Below are 23694 nucleotides of genomic sequence, written 5' to 3'. Positions count from 1 at the left end.
TTCTTTTTCATGGTGGCACTAATTGTGTTTTGTCCCAGATCACCATATCAGGCATTATCCTCAACATCTCTTGTGGGCTTACAGAAGTTTAAAAGACAAACACAAAAAAATGCTACATATACAAAATATTTCTTAGACAAATTGTGTCAAATAAGGTACTAACTTCAGACCAGTTTTAATGTGCAAGTGGGAGAAATATCAGTTCTTTAATGAGGGCTGAAATTTATCCCCTTTCAGAAGGTCAGTATGAGCCTATGAACCACTGAAAGCCAATCCTAAAATCACGACTTAAGGAGATTTAAGGGCCCCATGCTATCTTTGTGTGGAGTCAATATTTTTTGCCAATGACCTGGTTCCTTATTATTGATTTGTAATAAAACTTAGTAAAAGATATTTGGGATATTTTTCATGCCAAAATGCGTCTTGGCTTCTGGTCTTGTCTGTGCTGGATGCTGGCCACAGCAATATCTTTAAAAAAAAAGTAAAAAAATCTCTGGTGTATTTGAAATATCAATTTAGCTTTTCCTTTCCCAAATCCTCAGCAGACATTTCTAGACCCAGTGTAAAAGTGTTATTTGTAGTTTAAGATACTCACTATGTCTTGAAAAAAATACTCAGAAGAGATAGCTTGAAGTTGCCAGATACTATTTCTGATATGTTCCACCATATTGCAACCAGTATGATCATTTCAAGCTGTTTCGCTTGTGGGATGTTTGTGGAAAACACATCAGAAATCTTGGTTAATAGTAAAAAATATGTATCTTTCTTCAGCTCATTTCAGGTTTGGGAAAATTGTCTTCAGCTATTTAGTACTGAGAGCTTCTTAGTAAAAAACTGATGCCCTGAGAACCTTTAATTTTTAAAACTCTGAAGGTCCATGAAATGTTATCCTTAAGTCATTTGAATGCTACAGAACTTCAGCCAAATCAGTGGCTGAATACCAAAGATAAATAAATTCAGACTAAAAAAAAAGAGCATATTTAAAGTCAAGGCAAATATCCCTTGGAAGGATGTTTTGTCCCTTCTTTGGAACTTTAGAATTCTTATTCACTTCTTTGAACACAGTTAAAGGATTCACTCAGTTTTCATGATGCAACACTCTGTGTCTTGTATTTTACACTGATTTTTACTGTGCTATCTCACTTTCAATATATCTCTACATCTATGAAGCAAATTACTGAAGTATCAATTTTTTTACATTTCACTCAAAAAATTAAGATGGTGAATTTGTTGTGACTATGTTCAACTAAAACAAAAAAATTTAAAAGCACTTCCTTTTCCAGAATTTGTACTTTTCTCTATTGAAAAATTGAAAAACTGTATTTGTAGTAACTTTCCAATTTTCCCGGGTATTCAGTACATTCTGCTCCCACATCCTCTCGTTAAATCTCAGGAAATAATGTGACAACTTTGATATTCTCAGACATCCATTTTTGAGGCAGCCAGTATGTTGTAGGTCACTGGCAGATGGCAAGACACCCTTAAGAGGAAAGAGGGTTTTGAGACCCTCTTTGAGAATTTTGAGGAATGTTTCAGGTGTCCCTGTGCAAGGGGAAAATAATTTTCTGGAGTGGCCCTCGAAGGAACAGGTACAACCTGGCCCCTAAAGCCATGACCATATGTACAGTTTGTGCATGCAAATATATATTGGTGTGAGGTGATTCGTGTGGTGGGTTGAGCTTGGGCTGCAGTCAGACACCCACCCAGCTGTTCATTCACTCTGCTTCCTCAGCTGGATAGGGTGAGAAAAGAGGATAAAAAACCTTGTGGACTGGGGTAAAAGTTGGTACTTTACCAGTTACCACCACAGGCAAAACAGATTAACTTTTAATATAATTTATTACCAGTGAAAACACATATGGATAGTTTGAAACACAGATTAAATTAAAAGCAAGATTTCTCCCTTGTATTCCCTTTTTACCAGAATAAACTTCATTCTTTCATCCCTGATCCTTCTGCCTTCCCCTTCCATGTGGCACAGGATGTGATGGGTGATGGGGAATGGGGAGTAGCAGTCAGTCCATACCATTTTCTCTCCCCTGCTTCTTTCTCCTCACACTTTTTCTCTGCTTCAGCATGGTATCCCTCCTAAAAGGTACATTTCCTTCAAGATAAAACTGCTCCAGTGTGGTCTCTCCTTCAAGAGTGACCAGTGTGGTCATACTTTCCTTCAAGAAATATCCATGGGCTGCAGGCTGTAAATACTCTCCATCATGGTCCTTCCTATGCAGTCAGAAATTACCTGCTCTACCATGATTCTCTCCCAGAGCTGCCTGGAGAACCTCATTCATTTCCCTCTTCTCTCACCTCAGTGCTTACATGGCTGCTCTCTCATCCTTATTTCCCCCCCCCTCCCTTCTCTGCCTATAAGACATTTTTAAATGTCTGTTCTTCAATATCTTTTCCAGGGGCACCAACATATTGGCTGATGGGCTCAGCTGTGTCCTGTGGTGGCTCACTTTGGATCTGGCTGGAAACTGGCTGGAAATACCTGTGTCCCACATGGGACAGGCTCTGGCGTCTCCTCATGAAGGCCACCCCATGTGTCCCCCTGCCAACACATGGGCATCTGAGACCCAATTAGAAAACAGTTAGAAAACAATTAGAAAACAGTTTCATGGAGAATTGATTAGGAAACCAATAGTGTTTGTAGCACCACCATGCTTTCACTTCAACAGATCTCTTTCCATATTTTGTACCATCTCAGTTCCAGTTTTGTATCATTGCTTTGGGAGTTGTTTGTCCAAAGTTTTACTTTCTTGCCCTTTTTTGATGTGTGGGTTCAGTCCACACCTGCAGCAGTGCCAAGCCAGCCACCAACATCTGGCAGGCCCCTGCTCTGTGAGCTGAGAAGGCACACAAACCTTGGGCCAGGTGACACAGTGACTTAGAAAAAGAAACAAATGTTAATACTATTTTCCCCCTATTCATGCTTATGCACTCTCAGAGACTAAGTACAACATATCTACATATATATGTGAGTGTGTATATATATATATATATATGTATGTATTTTAAATTGTGTATTCTTTAATAGAAGACTTAAATCATCTAAATAGCATTTACTGTGTACATCTTTGTGGGGGGGGGTGGTTCATTTTAATGTTTTTCCGAATCATTTCCAATAAGAAAGGTTCCAGTTGATCTTGTTAGAGGCCATGGAATGAAAATCTGTGTGGCTGGTTCCTCCAAATCAGTGAACTATGCTAGGATAGAATTGGTACAGAAGCACTTTTGCATAAGCAAAAATGTATAAAAGTTCAACAGAGGAGTGCCGGTGAAACCACAGAAATGTGGACCAACAGAAAGGCTTTTCCTCAAGAGTTAAGTTCTAACAGGATTTTTTGCATGTCTAGTAAGTTCCATCTTTTTCTCTTTCTCCTGCTGGGTGGCAGGGAGAAGGGCTGGGAGAACTGGCACTGTGGAAGGTGTCTGTGCACGCAGGGCATGGGACAGAGCAGTGCAGGTGGAGCTGTCTCCCATAGATGGTGCCCTGTATTTAACTTAGCATTAGGTTGTCATGATGTTTCTCTAAGAGCTAATGGCAGGGGGGTTTGTTCTGCTTGGGGTTGCTGTATCCTCCAAATAATCCCTTGGTTTCTGCAAGCTACTTGCAGCAGGCACAAGCCATTGAAATCTCTGAAATGTAGAAATCATGGAAATGAGCCTGGAGTCAGTGGGTATGTTTGTGCTGCACATACCTCCCTGGAATAAAAGACACCAAATTACCTAACAGACAAGGAGTCAAGCTGTGAAAGTACAGAATCTAAGTTTAGATTCCTAACAGGCAAAATGATCTCATGCTGTCTTGCCAAGCCTGGCAGCACACAGACTACACGGCACACATGAGTACCTGGAGGTTGTCACTGCCAGTGAAGGACTGAACTTGATTGGTGGCTAATAAGTAGTCCTAAGCTGAAAGTTTTAAGTATAGCACATCTTTAGTAGAACAAGAAACTAACAAATCTTAGCAAAATGTATTTGAAAGGGAAGAGATCACCCAGCATATGAGCTAGTAACTGGCCTTAGCTGGGGTATTCTGGCAATGAGACTTACATTCCAGTATCTGAAAAAACTGATTACTTCTACGGATAGAGGAGGAGGTAGTGGAGCTTTTGGTGTCTGTGAAGAAAGACTTCAATTACTTACTATGGTCTTTTGAAAGACAGGAGAGAGCCAACTTTCATGGTTGTTGTGGTCCCTGCAATACCAAGTTGCCTCTTTATCTGTTTTGATTTCATTGATAATTTTTAATACAAGTCCTGAGACATTAACAACAAAAACTGGGTAAAAGAGTTTGGATTTAGGGGCAAGGCAATGGGAAACTGTGCTTGATTTTATCTTGAAACAAAATTATGACCATCATCCATATATTTAAAGCTATGACCAGGACTGCTGATCAGCAGAAGCTTCTCAATGCTGTCTAACACTTAGATTTGCCAACGTGGATAAGACTCTGAGTGCAGCAAGAGATAAATCATTAGGCAGGTGTCCTGTACAGACCCTAAGAAACTGCTAAAGATATATACAATAAGTCAAACTTTTGCCAGTTGACCGTGGTCCTCTACACAGAATCCAAACCACTGCTGGTAAAAAATTAGGAGTAGGTAAAATGAATAAGGTTGAAAGTAGCACAACACATAGAGTATTTATTGACTCTTAGGGCAATGGTAAGTTGTCGTGGAGGGGCAAAATAACGAAACAGCTGAAAGTTGTCTCACCAGAATTGTCTACTGAAAGCAGCTGAGAGGAATCACAAGAGAAATTATTCCTATATACATGCTAGCATGCTCTATGAGTACTGTGTAACACAAAGGAGAAGTAATATCAGGTGTAATTCTGACTTCAGTGAGGAAGAGTTCCTGTCACCCGTTATGTTGCATTAATCCACCTCGGTATGCAGTGGGAGAAAATTCAGCTGAATGTTGGCAAGCTGATGAAATCATCTATGTTGCCTTGAAAATCCGCAGCTATGAATGAAGCCCATTGCAAACCCTGGAAATGTGAACTACTGGAGACTCATCCTCAGACACAGACACTCCCATGTTTGTGGGTAGCAAACAGTCTGAGTGTAAAACCACAGGAGTGGAACATTTCAGTAGGGTCCCATTTCAATCTAGACACAATCAGATATAGTGGGAATCAAGAAAAAAGAAAAAAGTCCTTTTCTCACCTCAACAAGCTTGTTTCAGTAGAACAGAAAGCCTTTGATCTTGATTTAGGATTACTAATATATGACAAACTTGCTGACGCGGGAAAGTAATAGGATTATTTTGGCAGCGTGTTTATGGGGAGATAGCCCAGGTGAGGGCAAGAGTTTGTATTGTTGCCCCTTTAGAAAATAGGAATGCATGAAACAAAAGATTAATCTTTAGGTTTCATCTCACAGTATTGGTCAGGGAATGAAATCCGTGAGCATGAAACACATACTGTTGACCTGGACACATGGCCCTTGATATGACCAAAAGCTGCCCTTAAAGCCTTCAAAGCCTCCTGTGTACTTAACCGCATAATGAAGCCCAGTATGTACACCATGGTATACATTGCTGTCCTACACTGTGTTTGGGAACAAAAGAATTAGTGCAGAAACACATAGACTGCTGTCAAGCTGCCTGCAAGGCTGCCTCCACGTGAATCTTTAGCTTGTGCCAGTACTTGCAGAGCAGAGTGGCAAAAGATGTGCAAATATAGCAAGACATTTTCTGAAGCTGGGGGGATGCAGTCATGATATGCTGTTTCCTAAAGGACTAAGATATGAATATCAGAGATCTTTGGCTTTGGTTCAGAGAAGCACCTGGAAGCTTGGATGCATGTAGTGCCCCTTCTCCAGCTGAGAAGGAAAATCAAAAAATATAGACTTTCTTAAAATAATGTTTTGAAGTCTCACATCCCAGGCAATGTTGTCACACCTAGATGTCCTGCTGCATTTGGTATTCCTTCTTTTAGATGTATTTACTCCTGGAAGTGGTGAGATGAGTACAAGTTTTAAAGGAAGGATGAAGTAGACAGATGCCTTGGCAGGAGTTTGATTTCTGAAATAAGGTTTAATGTCAAGGAGCACTTTCTCTGATCAGTTCATTCACTTGTAAGACTTCCAGCTGACTTGAGCTGTTCTGTCCTTATTCTATGTGGAATATATGTACTGAAATGATTAGAAAAAAAGTAATTTGTGGACCCAGATATGCCTTTAATCTTTCAGGTCTAAATCACGTTTCTCACTAATGCCGCTGAGAAGAATTCCGTTGATTCTCATCTAGTTATTGGTGTGTTCTTGCTTCCTTGAAACAATATTACATTTGTGAATATATTCATCAATCTTTTCCATCATATGCATTTGCTTTCACTTGTGAAAGTCATGTGTGTGAGTTTTTTATCTTGTCTTTAATGAGCTGTAGTTCATTGTAATTTATTATGTATTTTATTTAAAGTATCCATACAGAAATGCCACAGTCTATAAAATGCAAGCACATATATACAAAGAAATTAATCATTTCATGAAAATAAATTAAAATTATGATTCAACCAAAGCAATTCTGGTCTTTATTAAACAGAAATTCTGATAGACTCTCACTTTGCTAAGAATATCTGAAACTCATCTATAATTAAAAAGATGTCATTCTTTTATACAAATAATTAAGAAATGCAAACCATTCACAGAATAAAAGAGGTTAAATTGTCTTTTTCAGTCAAAACAGATTATAATTAGTTCCTGGCAGAATGTTGTCCTGATACAATGCACTATTTTCTTGCTGTTGTGACTATTGTGGATGGGCTGTGCTGAAAAGGCTGAAAGTGGTATGTACACTCCCACTCTTCGCTATTTAGAGTATTTCAGGTGTCCGCTTTAGAACCCTACAAAAGCATCTTTTTCCTGATCCAAATTGTGATGTTTTTCCTGTGCAAAGCCTGCATTTCTTTCCTCCTCAGGACAGAAATTTAGAGATCAAATCATATACTGTGGAAAGTGTTTAACGTTTCAGCTTTAGAAAAGAAAGTAATAGTCACGTACATTCCTGCTTCCTAAGGCCATTTTAGAGAATCCCTGCTTTCCTGTTCTTGTAACAGTCTGTAGTGGATGAGCATATAATTGCTGGTGTACATATTCACTGGGAATTGCTATTTAGTCTTAATTTCCAAGATGAAGACCCTAAATATAAGACTTATAATACAAGAAAGTCAAATATGCCAGAAAGCTGCTGCAAGTACCCAAAAATTGTGCAGAGACTGCAGATGATCAAGTGGGAGAGCTGGTTCTTGTTCTTCATGAGCAGTGGCTCCACAGATCTTGTCCAATCTCTGTTTCTGAGTGGCAATTAAGTCTTCCTGACTGCACCTGCACTGCTAAAATTTTTGTTTAATAGTAATAGAAATTTATTTTAGTTCCTCTTTGAAAAAGGGATAAAGAGGTTTATATGAACATATACTCAGCAAATGCATCAGTATATTCTAATTAATGCATTATCCATTCAATGCTACAATAATTCACTTTATTTCTAACCATTCCCAGTGAATTATTTATATAGTGACACTTATTAGCAAACTGCCATTTGCATCACTTTTGCATCACTCTTCTCATTATTAATTTACTTTCAATAATTCTTTAGTGCTTGGTCTCATCAATAAAGAAAAATGGATGGAGCCCATGAAGCATTTAACTTTATCTTAATTCTATATCCCTAATACTATTACCAGTAGCCAAGAGCAGATACATAATATATCAGCTGGCAATTCTTCCCTTTTGTGTATTCCCTTGTCTCCTTTTCTCTCCTGTATGCCAGTATGCCTGAGTTCTGTAAAAGCAGAGGATGATTCCCCATTAATGACTATTTAAATAACAGAATTGCATAGCTATTTGCTATGTACTTGCTTCTTTATGTCCCAGACAATGACTATGAATTAATTAGCATTAGAACAGTGGAAATTCCTATGAATTTAACATTATATTCTGAGTGCATTATTGAATGATTTTACACTTCCTAATGCAAAACTGATGATATCTCTACAAACCTCTGGGGGAGTGTGTGAGGTCATTAAAGTTAGATTTGCAAAGAAAATATATGGATTTCTCACTCACATTATTTTTTCCTGCGCTGATAATTCTATTCTTGAGCTCTGATTCAGAGTGGCTTGTTTGTATTGAAAGAATCTTTATCCTATTCATCTACCTTTCCCAACTTTTCATTTCATGAGGGAAATGAACTGTGTTTTTTCAATACTTAAAACATTCCTACAGGAAAACAAGAATTTACATTTTCAGCTCCCACGGTTGTCATCAGAGATAATGGATACAGAAAGGCAGCCCAGTGTGAAAAAGCAAATATATGTGTCAGAAATGAAAGCACCAATTTATAACGTCTCTTTCCTGTCTTCATTGCTGATAGCTTGTTTTATCCATGAAGGAAGCATCTGCATGAGAATAAAAAATATGAAGTTTTATTAAAAATTCTCCCTGGAATCCCAAGTTTGCTCTGTATTTCTGCTGATTGTTTGTTATTATTTTTATTTTTAAAACAAAGGGGTTTTCAAGTCACGGATTCATGGGAGCTCACAACATTATTGACACCCTGCCAGAAAGGGAGAAACATTGGCAAACACAATCCCTCCTGAAAGCAATGAATCTCTCTATATTACTTACTGAGCAAAATCTTAGTGTGTTAAGCCAAGTGAATTGTTGAAATAGACTTTATCTCCACAACTTACTTACTTTATTTTTAAAATAACCTTTCTTCGTTTTCTTTCAGAGTGAATAACAACATGTATGTAGGCTTAAATTTACTATTTTCTATTAATACAATTTCTTAAAATTTATAATACTTAAGTAATATATTCTTAATTGTTGAGTTCTAAAAAAAGCTGTTTAATAGGGAAGAAAAATACTGGCTATGCATCCAGAACCAAAGGTTGTTGAAATGATTAAGCAGCTTTTAACAGCAGACAGAAGAAATGTTTTCTTCATGTCAGTTTGATTTACTTCAATAACTAGTTCAAAGTTAAGGAACTGCTTAGAAATAGAATAAGCTGAAACATCATTATCTTTAAATGGTCTATGAATAAATTCTCAGTCTGGGATCCTGAGACTTATGAATTCATTCATTAGCTGTGTGTAAAATTAGCTTTGGTAGTAAACCAGTTTTAAATATAAAATGCTTGATACATTTTTCCTCTGTATGCAACATTTATTGCAATTTTATTTAAATAACAAATACACTTGAAAGGCAAGGATTTTGCACTTCAATTGCAATTCCCATTTCCATCCAAAGCAGCTGGATGCAAGTCATAAGCAAATAAAAATTAATCTTCTAATAAAGAAGAATTATCATTCATTTCTACCAGAATGCTATGTAAGTATTTATCACTTGAAAAATTAGGCTGACCTATACCATTTTTGAAACAGGAATGTAAGGTGTTTTTCTGGTAGTGTATGGAAGCAACAGATTAGTTTAAAAGGCAGGCTTGTTTCAAAGCCAATTTTTTTTTTCCAAAATTTACCTACTGACAAGAATGAAATTCCCTTGAGGAGAAAAGAATAATAAACATTTAAAATGAGAATAGAAAGGTCTATTTTTTTTACAATTGTTTTACAGTTTTTGTATTTTCACAAAACGGATGTTTTAAATCTTATGAGAAATAATTTCATCTTGAATGCTTTAAATATTTGTCAGGTTTTACTAAATAATATTAGTAAATTAGTAAATTAGTAAATAAATTAGTTTAGGGCCTTGTAAATAGGCAATTCTGTGATATTTTGGAGATAGAATGGCTATATAAATTAAAATACATAGCCCCCTACTTTAGGAGCATCTTTACTCACAGCTTTAATTTGGTAAAAAATTCCAACATTTTTAAAATAAAGTTAACTTCCAGCTGGAAGAAAATAAGTTCTGACATTTTCTGTTTATTGAAACTCTATTTAAAAGTGGTGCAAATATCAAAATGGGATATTTTTTTTTTCCCTCAGCAAGAGTAAGGCAGTTAGTTTAAATTTTGATATAACAAGGGTAACATAACTTTATTTATAACATGTAGATTTATGCTCACATTATTATTGATTTAGTTTTTACGTAGATGATGCTGGCATTTTAATTAGAAATACTTGGTTGCTTTATATTAAGCTTCTTGAATGACTTATAAAAATCAGAAAATTCATATCCTTTCTGAAAACAATAACCACAGTAGATTCCCTTAAATCACACAGCTGACAGAGACACCTACTCCCAACTTGCTCAAGGTTATGAATTAATTAATTTGTTTCAAATACGTGATTGCTGGGGAAGAGGTTCAGAGCGTGGTTTAATAGCTGCTCTTGTTTGTGTGTACCCAGCATCGGGCAATGAAGTCTCAGCAGCAGAGGTTCATCTCTCTGAGCTAAAGGGGAAGGAAGAGGTTTTATTGTGCCAGTGGTGGAGAACATATTTAAAGCAGCAAGGATCTCACTGTTTTCAGCAAAGTGCTGACATACTAATTATGCCTTAACTGCATCTCCTGTTTCCTCCTAGGTCTTACTGCTGCAGCATCCCTTGTATCCCTGGCTTGGGCTTTGGCTTCCTACCAAAAAGCCCTCCGTGACTCCCGCGATGACAAGAAACCCATCAGTTATATGGCCGTTATAATCCAGTTTTGCTGGCATTTCTTCACCATTGCAGCAAGGGTCATTACTTTTGCTCTGTTTGCCTCGGTTTTCCAGCTGTACTTTGGGATCTTCATCGTGCTGCACTGGTGCATCATGACCTTCTGGATCGTTCACTGCGAGACAGAGTTTTGCATCACTAAATGGGAAGAGATAGTTTTCGACATGGTTGTTGGGATAATCTATATCTTCAGCTGGTTCAATGTCAAGGAAGGAAGGACACGCTGTAGGCTTTTCATTTACTATTTTGTCATCCTTTTAGAAAACACCGCCTTGAGTGTTCTCTGGTATCTGTACAAGGCCCCTCCAATCTCTGATGCATTTGCCATACCAGCACTGTGTGTAGTGTTCAGCAGCTTTTTAACAGGCATTGTTTTTATGCTAATGTACTATGCCTTCTTTCACCCCAATGGACCAAGGTTTGGGCAGTCACCAAGCTGTGCTTGTGAGGACCCTGCCGCTGCCTTCACCCTTCCCCCAGAAGTGGCCACAAGCACACTACGCTCCATCTCCAACAACCGGAGTGTCACAAGCGAGCGGGATCAAAAATTTGCGGAGAGGGATGGGTGTGCGCCTGTATTTCAGGTGAGACCCACTGCACCCTCCACACCTTCATCCCGGCCACCAAGGATTGAGGAGTCTGTCATTAAAATCGATCTGTTCAGGAACAGGTACCCAGCATGGGAGAGACACGTGTTGGACAGGAGCCTGAGGAAGGCAATCTTAGCGTTTGAATGTTCCCCTGCTCCTCCACGGCTACAGTATAAAGATGATGCCCTTATTCAGGAGCGCTTGGAATATGAAACCACATTGTAAACAAAGCAAAAACACAGCTTCAAGCAGCTCCAACATCACAGTCCAAATTAAGGGTTGACAGTAGGGCTGTAGGAACAACTAAACTGCGTACTAAAAGTAGAGCAGCAAGCTATAGTGTTCTTAGTCTGGCTATCATCATGATTATCATTTGATCCACTGTGTGCAGTCTGTCTGCAGGACACTGATACAGCAGCATTGTCTGAAAGCCTCAAAAAACCCCAAACCCTGACCCACACATACAAATCAGTTACATCAGCTGGGGGAACTCACCCACCACCCCTTACTGCTATGAAACTCTGACTGCACAGTAGTTACAATCAAACCAATAAAAAGGCTCTGACCAGAGCTTTCAACTTCAGCCAGTAGTGCATTTTATTTTAGAAATTAATGATTGATATTTCCATAATCGATGGCAAAAACAAAAAAACACAGCTTTTCAAAAATAACAAAACTGTAGCACACAGTGTTGCTGTTAGGAAAACTGTTTTCTGGGGCAAAAAACAGGAGCTTAGTAGTCTTCAACATTCCCATAAATCAACCATTCAGGTTAGAATAGGTTTGCAAAATAGTTCTTGATTAAAAAAAAAATGTCATCATATTTATAAGGCTGTCAATGGGAAATAAACTAAATTCTGATTAATTAGGACATTAAAATTAACACTACCAGAACTGTTTGTTTGCTGTGGAATTTCAAAGTCTTTTTAAAATGCAATTTAACTTCTTGATGTTATTTTCAACAGAAACTCTATGCAGGTCACTTCTGGTTTTGAGGAGAAATAAGGAGCTCTAGCACGTAGTGATATTCATTAAATGATAATCATGATTCAGTGTTCAATTTGAAAAAAAAAAATAAAAATTAAAAGAACAAGTATAATTTTCATATTCTAAACTTTTCGGAGGACCCCATTCAGCTGTTTCAGAAGAAGCTACAAGGAGCTGAACACACTGCAACTTCTCTGTTTCAGGACTGAGAATGCATGATTCAGTGTGTGAATGTATGCAGGTGTGACAAGAGACTGACATGCCATACCCTTCTAGTGCCAAACATTGTATAACTGCAAGGTTGATATTGCCTGAGGGACACAACAAGTGGCACAAGCCCTACCAGAAAAAGAAGCAGGAAAGACCAACCAAGCTCTCAATGTGTAGAGACAGCTCTGATTTTTCCCACCCAAGGTGAAAGTGATGTCTTTTAAAGGCTTTCAGCCACCTCTTAGTAAGCATATTCACTGAAGCATAGTATAAACAAGTTACTTGGAAGAGCCTCTTCTGCCTGTTCAAGACTGGAGTCGAGATGTGTCTAAAAATTAGAATCTCTTGTAATAGAGTGCTTTTGCTGCAAGCTTTTGGGTTTTAAATACCTCCCTAAATCTAGTTAATGGTATTATACTTTATGTTAAAAGTATCCCCTGATGGTGCTTTCAGATGCATTAAAGGTGCAAGTCAAAATTTGATAGTATTTTTTTTAAAGCTGGTGCAGAGTGAAAAACTCATGGATTATTTCAATATTTTTGTAAAGTAAAAATATGGTATAAAAGGTTACTTTTTATAAACCTCAAATCTTTTAATACATTTCATTCTCTTTATAGCTTAGATTTTAAGAATTGGTCCATGAATTTTATCAAATGGCTTTTGCAGGTTGACACAAACCTGGTTTTCACACATTATGGATTTGTTTTGCAGTGTAATGCCATATGAAAGCCTACATGGGTACTTTTAGAATACTCTATAAACTGTGGATCCTGCTTCAAATGTAAGCGGCTTGTAAAGACACCAAGTGATTCCATGAGAAACAATTTGCTATAACTATTTCCATCCATTTTAGGAGAGCGAAGCAGAACTGAAGAGTTACTGTTGTAAATGGCATTGTCAGGATGGAGAAGACCTGATAATTGGTATTGTAATCTTCACTGTCAGATATATCCAGTGTAGTCACTGCTGTGTATGCTGCTGGGTGAATTTCTGTCTTTCCTATTACCAATATTTGTACTATGAAATGGCCAAGGTTACACAGACTATGTTTATTTGTATGCGTTCAATTAGCCATTTTTAATGTTGACTTTTTTTATTAGTGAAATATTCGATACCTGTTGTTCTTTGCTGGGGCGAGTTCCTCAAAACAAAAACCTGTGGAAGTGCAGGAATCTGCAAAGCAGAGGGAACTTTACACAGATCAGAAAAAAACTATGCTTCAGGGGTTTCTTAGGTATTTTCAAATTAAATAATGGCCAACTGCCTCTATAATTTTTTTTTTAATAAAACAAATCTTTGATAGTCCAAACCTGAAGCTTTTTACAAAGTGATTATCCTTTTCTTCATGGAGATACAGCTCATTATTCAGAGAAAAGCACTCATGTTTTTTCAGAAAATATGCCACTTCAAGAACTGCTAAAAAAAGATTTTGGGAGCAAGTCCTTTATCCTGTCATACTCAATAGACCCTTCACTCCAGAATCAAATTCTAGTTCGCACAAGGGAATTGCTGTTTTTCTTTACAAAGGAGGTAAATGTAAGCTCTGTGATCCAAAATGTGAGGGTTTGTTTTGGAGACAATTTGAAGTGCTTGCTGCTGCTTTAACAACTTGGAAACTGAAGCCTGAGTGAGGCACAGTGAGCAGCCTTGTCAAGCTTCAGTCTCGCACCAGCACCTCCTGGGGAGAGGGGCAGCATCGCTGCTGTCAGCAAGGCTCTTCCTCTGATGTCCCTCTCATCCTCTCACTCTCCCTCAGAGCTGTGAGCCCTTTGGTCAGGCTTACAGAATTGAAGAAAAGTTGCTTCGTATGGAATTTAAAGGGTTAAGGTCTTCACCGGTGCTTGCATTGCAAGGTTTCTGAAGAAGGTTTGGGATGAGTTTATTTGATTTGCTTTTATTTGGTTTCAGAAGGAAAGACAGAGGTGTTATTTATCCATGTGGTTTTTCATGCCTAGCATTTATTTTCCTTATCCTCACAGCATTTTTAATTTTTGTAACTAATGTTTGCAAAAATGTTTATCTTAAGCAAACTACTGCAGGGTGTGAGTGCAGAATGACATATATATATATGTGTGTTTGTATATATATTTATACATATATATGCAGCACTACATATACACACCTTGTCCTCAGAATTCAATCTGGCAGTTGAGGCAGGGGTGGAAGTTATGCTGCACTAAGTCAAAATTTGCTCTCCAAAATCTTGCTCTCTTGCATTCATAACATCAATGTTACCTGCACTGAGAACAGGGCAGTGACTGAAATCTAAACACTCTGATGACTACATGGACAATTTCCTAATTTGCATTGCTGTGAGTAGTCATATTAAAAGCTGTAAGAATTTTTTATAGAAATTTCCAAGATTAAACATAATCCGTGCTGAAATTCCATTATGGCCTTATGGACAGTTAATAATCAATATGCACTCTTCTTTTTGCCACAGACAGTTCTAAATTCAATAAAGTTCAACTGAGACAGCAATAGCAAAAATAAAATTAAAATAAAGGACTTGTAAAAAACCTGAACCTTTGCTTTTGAAATAATCAAAACATCAGGCCTTTTAAATTTCATTTCAGAATACAGGAAAATAAAAAAGCTCATATTTTCATATTTGCATTCTGGTAAAGAAAAGCAATCACATCTATTTGTTAGAAGTAAGACTTATGGGAGCATTGTTCTAATGAACCAAACAAACTTAGCAGCAGATTTAATGGTAATTTATCTGGTCAAAAACGTGGTCCTAAAATTTTGAGAGCTGTGGATTTGTCTGTTGCAGAAAAGACAATTCAACTACTATCATTAATTAAATAAAGGTAATTTATACCCATGTTCATTCAAAAAACATGCAAGAAAATGTAAGAGAAAAATTTTTACTTATCTTAAAAGCTGTTTGTTCTGTAATGGGATAATTTTTCTTTAAAAAGTTCTTTACAAATATGTGCAATACTTTCCTTCCATGCATATTTAATAATGAAAAAATTGATTTCCAATTTTGATTATGTCAATTTAAATATGCTTCTTGTGACAGAACAATGTTTCTTTGCTAGGGTTGAATGGACTTGATGGCATATATACAATATTTTTGTTGTCAAACCAACAAATTTTCTATTAATTAATTTTTATAAAATTGGAGAAAGTTTTCCTTCCAAAATTTAATGCTAGGTAGGCCTCATCTGCCTGATTTTGTAAACTTTTAAGCAGAGGAGGAAAATTACAATTTTATTGGCAATTCAATTTTTAATATGCGGTGAATAGCTATTAAACCTGTATTAGTTTAAAACATATGATGGTCTTTCCAATACATCATTATGTCCCCAAAAGAGCAATTCATAAGTGGTACTAAAAGTAGAAGTGCTGCTTTATTTGGAAAGGAACTCCCAATCATGCAATATGCTCATTTACTTTTTATTGGCCAGCAAATATTCACAACTAGACTGTTGGGGTTTTTAGAACACAAACGAGTTTGAAGTGTTTGTGACTTGATCCTATCACTTTTAAGGAGTCTTAAAAGTGGCACTGTACTGAGATGTAGTTGGCTCTGCCAGTGATTCAGCTTCCAAAGCCGCTGCCCTTTCTCTGCTCCCTGCCTGAAGCTGTGCAATCCAGAGTGACTGAGATGCTGTGATTTACTCTGCACCCCCTTAACTGCCTGCACAATGCCAAGGAAAAGACTTCAGCAGATTCCTGGGGTCCTACTGCTGCCTCTCTTACTCCTGTGCATGGAGGGAAGCAGAGTAAATTGCACCTGTGCATCCATCTAAACAAGGCTATGTAAGTTAAACCCCTACAAGATGTGCATGATGAAAATAATCACAACACATGCCCATAAATCTACAAGCCCAGCACCACAATTACTAATTCTGCAGTGCAACAATGCAGGACATGGGAAGAATTGTCTACATACACAATAAGCCATTTAATTTCGCTACTTGTATTGATTATACTAGCTCACATAGAGCCCATGCTCTCAGCAGAAAGCCAAATGGAGTAAGTGGCAAACAGCCATTTGTGTACCAGAGGCATTAAGTTATAAAATCATCCCTTGATTGTTTATAGATTGTTTATATCTTTTCATTACAGCATTGAATCCATTCCTCTTTATTCTGATAAGAGAGGTAAAATGCAAAATGAGAACAGATTCTTTTACATCTGGGAATTAAAAAAAAACCAAAAAAAAACCAACACAACAGATTACTGTAGTTAACATATAGTGATTTTTTAAAACAAATTCTGCCATCATTTTCACTTGGCTGCAAATTGCTGAGTGATATTTCTCACATCTGGTGCGAGAAGGTTTCATTGCCGGAGAGACAGAGATGACATTACAAAGCCTTGTCCATGCAAAGTTAGGGGAATGGTGTCACTGATGACATAATTTACACAGCTGTTTTAACACATGAGGGATCCCCTGGCACCAGTTGTTTTACCTCAGTGACCTCAGTGCAGAACTTTGGTGAGATTTCTTCGCTGGTATGAATATGTAAAATCAGGCCCTGGCAGAGAGTGAACTACATGAATTCAGGCCATGGTAGCAGAAGTCTTCACCTCTTCACTCCAAACTGAACTCAGCTGGAGATTTGCTTAATGCCAAAAGGCCTCCATGGCTCTTGGCACAACCTGAAATACATACACTAAACTTAGTGCTGACTCAGCATGAATCAAAGATTTCTTATTCTTTCCTTTTTGGTTCAAACATTCAGGAATACACCCACTTTGACTGAGTTGCTGTTCTGTGATCCTTTTAAGATGACTTTGAAGAATGTCTCTGAAACCAGTCTTCTCCAGTGATTCTCACAAAAGCCAGTTCCTGACCAGTGCATTCATTAAAAGGAACTTTTTCTAAGTGTGTGAGCTTCGGCCCTGTACTTACATTTTGCTCTGAATACTTAGTATTTCATTCTTACACGGAGGATCTTATATATCCATTAGTAAACTGTGTGCCTACTCTGAATCCTAAAGCAAAGAGAACAGATATGCAAGATTCAGGGCAAAAAATCCTCTTCAGCACACTTACGTGGTGATTTGCATGAGCCAGAGAAGTCCAAGAGAAGCTTGTGTATAATTGCAACAGCCTTATACATGCAGTTGCTATATTCATTGAGAGAGATTTACAAGAAATTGTGATATAAGTGACCAACTAATTGAAAGATCAAATCTCAACTTCTATATGCAAGGCAATATTAAAATAAAATCAGCCAAGAAACTTTAAAGTGTAACCAAAAATCTCATTTCAAGGAATGGTTGGAATAAATTTTAAAATGTAGCAGATTTGTCAGTGTAACAAAATGCAACATTCATAGAAAGACAGGTACGACTGCTGTAAGGTTTCCCTACCTGTAGCTTTCAGCCTCTTATTATTGAGTTATTTCAGATAACTTTGGAAGCAATTGCTTCTGACATGCTGCAGTTCTAGGAATGCTAGCAGCTTTTCTACATAAGATCTGTTCTGTTATAGGAAAGTCCACATCCTTTTAACAAAGCATTGAGTTTGGGGTAGTTTTTTGCACTGAACTAAACCTCACAAAAGCATTTTTCAGCATGAAATAGGTGTGTCCACTCAGCCACTTAGTGTGTAACAGTACTGCAGAACAGAATTTCACAAATCAGTGATTTCCTCAAGGTAAAAAAGCTGCTGGTTGAATGTCTAGAAGAGCCTGCAGAGACATAACACAGTGCTAAGGCAAGGCATAGACTGTGTTTGTGTGCTACAAGTCTGCTCAGGGCAAAGCCTGGTCACAGTCCAGCACTCTTTTCCCATCTCATGCACCAAAGGGCTCACAAAATAAAGGAAACCCATGTGCATGAGCTGGATGAAAGCCACAACACTTGGGGGGCCTGGCATATTTCAGCATGGGTGCAGAGGTCGGTGCAGGCACATCAGGGGTCTCAGGCTTGTACTGTGTTCCTCCCAACTGCACCAACTAGGAGCTTCTGAACATTTCTAATTCCAGGTCACCAAGGACTTAAAATTTGCCTCCTGGGCTTGGTCAGATACAACTTGGTCTTCACAGCACAGTTAGCTCAGCTCCTATCTCCCACCTAAGTCTGCCAGGCTCACACCTCTGAGCAGGTATTCTCCTGCCCATCTTACCTGGAAGAACTGGGTCCTCTGTGGTGCTATCAGATGGAGCTTTGCACTGAAATACTCATGAGGACTCTTCCAGCAGTAAATTAGTGGTAAGCAGAGAGCTAGGGGAGAGCCAGATCCAGTGATCTCTTCAGCTAGCAATGATTCATATCTTTAGCTGCTATCTCTCAGGGGAAGGATATAGGGCTGAATGCTGGTGAGGAGAAGGGCAATGCTCCCTGCCACATATTTTGAACTGTTCTTCCTCTCTGTGGAAAATGTAAGTGTGGACATACAAATGTAGACATGTGCAGTATAGACATAATTCTAGCATTTGATGTGTTCAGTCCCTTTAGTGTTGAGGATTCTGAAACTGCACCCAGCCACAGTAATGTCTGCAGTAAACATCTGGGGCAAAAGCAAAATCACTCTGCTCACTTTCCAACCTGACCAAAAGCTGTATGAACATGGTTAGCACTGTGACAAAGCCTGAATCTCTACATGCTGCCTTGAATCAGGTCTATTAATGCACTCACTCTGTGCTGCTCTAGCCACGTTCACATGGCTTTTCTTTGGAGCTCAGACAGACTTTGTGTGGACACCAGAGCTACACTTGTAGCTTATCTGTCATTCCCTGAGCTCAATTTCATACATTTTGAGATGCCAGTTCCTTTGCCAAACAAAGGTCAGTTTGGGCTGAGCAAAGGGCAAACAGGCTCTGTGCTATCTAGAAAAGCATGTGGAGCAGACATAGCTTCTCTAGACAGTACATTTGAACCACAGCTGTGCACAAATTGCCCAGGTTATGGTGAATGCAAGACATTCAGTATCCACAACATATATAACGAATACTCTGTGTGAAGGTGTTTGGTTTTATCATAGTAAAAATAGTAGGACCTTATCTCACGCTTGGGAGCAAATTAACAGTTTAAAATCCATTTATATATATATATGTGTGTGTGTGTGTTTCTGTATACACATGACAGTGAGTCCTGACATTCTATTGGGATTCAATCTTACAACTCATTTAAATCCTAAGCCTAAAACAATAAAAGGATCAGGAACATTGTCATCAAGGATAACCAAGTGGGAACTGCAAAAAAGAAAATTATATCCTTGGAAAATACATTCTAGTCATTATTGGAAACAGCCTTGTGATTTAGCGTGCCAGCACTTTAAGAAAAAGTTATGGAGAAAATATGTCTAATGCTATATTTCATATCTTAAATATTTTGGTAAAAGAATAGTGTGGTGATAATTGTGTGAAATAAAAAAAAGGATTTATCATATTTACTTAATCAAGGAAAAAACCAGTCATACAGAAAGACGGCAAAAGGATCAATTAAACTTTTTCAGGTAATTAGTGTTGGTTGTATTTGTTTCATTATCAGTTATCACTGTCAGTAGTTCATGAAAGAAATAACCTGCAATAATTAGGACAGTTTATTTGCATTTTGATGACTGAAGAACAATAATTAGGTTTGTTATCCAACACATATGCAGTTTTCTGATGCAAGCTGTCAGAAGGAAAGATCTGCTCTTGCACAGATTACGTACTGAAGATAATTTTCAAATGCATGTATTTGAAAATGATATTCCTGTCAATTTAAATGTACCATACATATGCAATAACTGTTTCTGAAATTCTAACTACTGATGCTTTTTTCAATATGTTCTGCATTATTATGTGCCAATCCCAGACTGTTTCTCAGACAATATTTGATGAGAATTAATTTAAAATTTTATGCAGCTGAGGAAGAGACTACTAGCCAGTGAAGGTGCTTGCTTCTCTGAGGTTCACATGTAGATCTAGAGTTCCTGACCTGTGTCACCATTCAGCATTAAGGACAATGTTTGAAAAAACTAGTAGGTTTCCAAGGAGATCTGCTACATGGTCAGAGAGATCTAAAATTGTCGTGACTGGGTAGGACAATGGCAGTAACTACAGAGGAAAAGTTCAAAAGTAGTCACTAATGACTTTCAACATCATTCCCTGAATTTCCCACTTTTTGGGATGCACATTGTGCTCCTGTCAGCCAGCATCCACGTGTGTTGGGATCGCTCCTGGCACCAGCACCATCATGTTCACTCTGGCTGAAAGTGAAGACAAGCAGCTCGTTTCCAGCTCCCTGGGTTATTGGGCTGGCCCATGGGACATACTTCACTGAGAACATTTTAGCTATCAGTGAGATTTCCACACCAGGCTGGGCAGGATTTAGCCTTTAAAATGCGCTGTATGGACAATGAAAAATCTTCCTTTGTCAGCAGAGAGGGCAGCTGCCACTATTTATAGTCACAAAGTGCCAACATATTGTCATGTATTTGTGGCTGCTATCGATTCCTCCTTTTTTATTTTATTGGAAGTGCTTGGAACTTGTCGAGCTGCGCCTAGGTTGATTTGCAGCTAATTAATTCAACAGACATTTTTAATCTTGCAAATCTGTGGCTTGTAATACAGTAATCAAGGTCCTGTGAGCAAACATTAATCAGTTCAGGAGAGAAAAAAAAAAAAAGCCATTGTTAGCTGTGTTCAGTGAGGTGCTCACACTGGAAAGAAAGACCTAGAAGAAATGCAAAATTAGTAAATTCATCCTAGCTAGGCTTTCATCATTTATCTTGTGTAACATTTCTCTCTTTTATTTGTTTCATATATGCAAGGAGTTGTATTTTAAAGAGGATTTCTAGGGCTGAGACAGCTTTAGTTACCATCAAAGTTAAACTGGCCAAATTTCCTTCTGGTCATTTATACATCTTATCAGCCAAAAAGTCATTCTGTCCAGCAGCAATGCAATTTCATTTTTGAGATGACTGCACTGATTGTGCAACTGTTTATCCTGGAGAAATTACTGTAACAAAAAGCTTACTGCATTTAGCCACAGCATTAAGAACAGGGTGAATGAATGAAGAAAACATTGTTTTTCATTGCTTTTTACATATAGGTGGATTTTAGCTACTTTGACATAAAGCAGAAAAAAAATAAAATAAAGTAAAAAATAATAATAATGCTCAGAGAGATATCTGAATAATGGAAGGCTTGTGATCAGCAAAGCACTTAATTTTTTTTGTCATCAGAAACAGTGTAGGTTAGTATACCTCCAGTTTTATAAAATTCAGCAAGAATGGGTGAGTGGTTTAATATTTAACTTAACTCTGGTACTACTAGTAGGAACACAATTACAGCAACATGGGACTCAGCAAGAGCTCTGTCTTGGGACACTCCTGATACAGAATCTTCAGGTGAGATGATATCACAGCCCAGTCAGGCTGCACAGGGCACATGTGACTAATCTGTACACACATTTTATTGTGGAAGCATCTCCTCTAGTGACCTTAACAAGGAGGCCAGAGATCAAAAAGACATGAAAGCAAAACGATGATTCCTCTGGTCAAGATTAAGAGATGTTTGTGAAACACAGTGGAAAAGCTGCCCCTGCTGTTTCAATGGATAAAAGGAGGAGCAGAGTCTTTTAACAGCAAAAAAAAACCCCAAAACTCAAACAAACCTTGATGCCAAAATCCTGTTTATGGTGCAATTACTCTCTCCCCGGGGAAAGACCTGGACTGAGAAAATTCTTTGTGTGTTACAAACCAGCTGAAACACACAGGGAGACAGTGAAAGATACTTCTTAGATATAACTTTGTTCCTATTGACAGGAGTTGTTTGTTAGCAATAAGATACAAAAGTGTTTCAAACTAAGGCCTGGGAGATGAGGATTTTGTATGGCTGTTATGCCAGTGATCGTTAGATTTAGAAACTATAGATCTTTAGAATAGATTATGGGTCAGAGAACCTTATTGCCTTCCTTATGGAGGATAAATCTCAGATGGCTTCCACAAGAAATATAAGGTTTAGAATAGGCTCGAAAGATGGTCTCTCCTGTATATGAAGTGTTATAGGCTTGGTGTTGCTCAACTGGTTGTAAATTTTCTCATGCTCTCAGTTTCTCACACAGTACATCCATGAGGATGCATGTTCATTTATTGCTAGTAGTCCTCACATCCACTTCTTCATGCACAGCTGAGGAACACACATGGGACAGTGTAAAGGCATAGAGCAGGAAAAAAAAAATAAAGAAAATGGAGATCAGTAGATGTGGTAGAAGCCTTATAATTAGGAAAGAGCTGTGAAGTTTTAGAGAAGGTGAGCCTTCATAGAATTTGCTCATGCTCAGGTATACTGTCACTCAGCTCCTCATGGAAATTACTGCTGAAAGACTTCCAGTTATATTACATGTTATCAACAATTCTTGTTTGTTTAGTAGCAGAAACAGTCTCATCCTGATTTCAGTAGAAAACTGTTGAGTTATCCATAACCTCATGCATGATCTGTGACTGGAGCAGATCGCAATACACCTGCTTTCTTCTAAGATTTACTCAGAAAGGTTGGCAAAGTTTACTAGACACTGTTCCAATCTTTTTCCCTTGCTTCCATTTTTCTCCTGTGTGTATGGGTCTCATATGCAAACCTCACCTATGAGAAAAGGTAATGCTCAGGTTATCTAAGAAACTTTCCTTTCTCATATCATAGTAGAAAACTCAAGAATTCCTTTGCATAACACCTGGCTATGGAATAACTTCTGTAGTTAAGATGGAAAAATGAGTTAAAAATGCAAACACTGAAGTAATTTTCTCAGTTGCAAAGCAGTAATTTTATTAAAGACAGCTGTTATATCTTGATTTTACTTCAGGTCAGCTGATTTTACTTCATCATTTCACAGCCTTGGTATATGCCCATAGCAACCTAAAAATTGGTATCTTTTGTTTCTGAGGTAATTTCTGACTTACAGAACAGGCCATAATAGGGATCATGTTGGATTAGCAAACAAGGATCTCCCATTCCACTGCAGTTCTTCTTTAACAAGACTGCAGTTCCTTTAAATCAATTCCCATTGATTCTCAAGGGCACAAACTGTCCCCTGTGTAATTTGTTCTGCTTGAGGGGACAGATATTTTTCTGTCTATTCCCCAAGTTCTGTATTATTAACAAGCTAATGTTTATTCTAACAAATGAGAATCACTGTATTTTCCTGCAGGTGCCATTCTGTGTATAAGATAGTCTCAACAGGAGCAGCTGCCTCTGTTGTTCTTCCCATGCTTGCTCACCTGCCTCTTTAATCAAATGTTAACAATTGTTATTTCACATGCTGCAGAGCCAGACAAAACCCAGTTTGACTGCTGGATTTGACCTGTGGCATTAGCAAATGGGAGATCC

At 37.9% G+C, this 23694-nt stretch overlaps 1 protein-coding gene across 1 annotated transcript in view; it reads left to right on the top strand.

The window, feature by feature from the left end:
- Positions 1-11580, top strand: part of XKR4 (XK related 4) — a 211508-nt gene extending 199928 nt beyond the window's left edge. The window contains exon 3 of the mRNA XM_005517153.2: positions 10497-11580. Coding sequence (XP_005517210.2) covers positions 10497-11443 — 947 coding nt within the window. The 3' untranslated portion in view covers positions 11444-11580. The remainder of the gene's footprint in view (positions 1-10496) is intronic.
- Positions 11581-23694: the final 12114 nt, after the last annotated feature.

Source organism: Pseudopodoces humilis, chromosome 1 (assembly GCF_049639895.1).
Source record: "Pseudopodoces humilis isolate 2021_Gansu_Grassland_sample_001 chromosome 1, ASM4963989v1, whole genome shotgun sequence".
Lineage (NCBI taxonomy): Eukaryota > Metazoa > Chordata > Aves > Passeriformes > Paridae > Pseudopodoces > Pseudopodoces humilis.
Note: the sequence above shows the minus strand (reverse complement) of the source record. Positions and strands in the feature narration are given on the sequence as shown.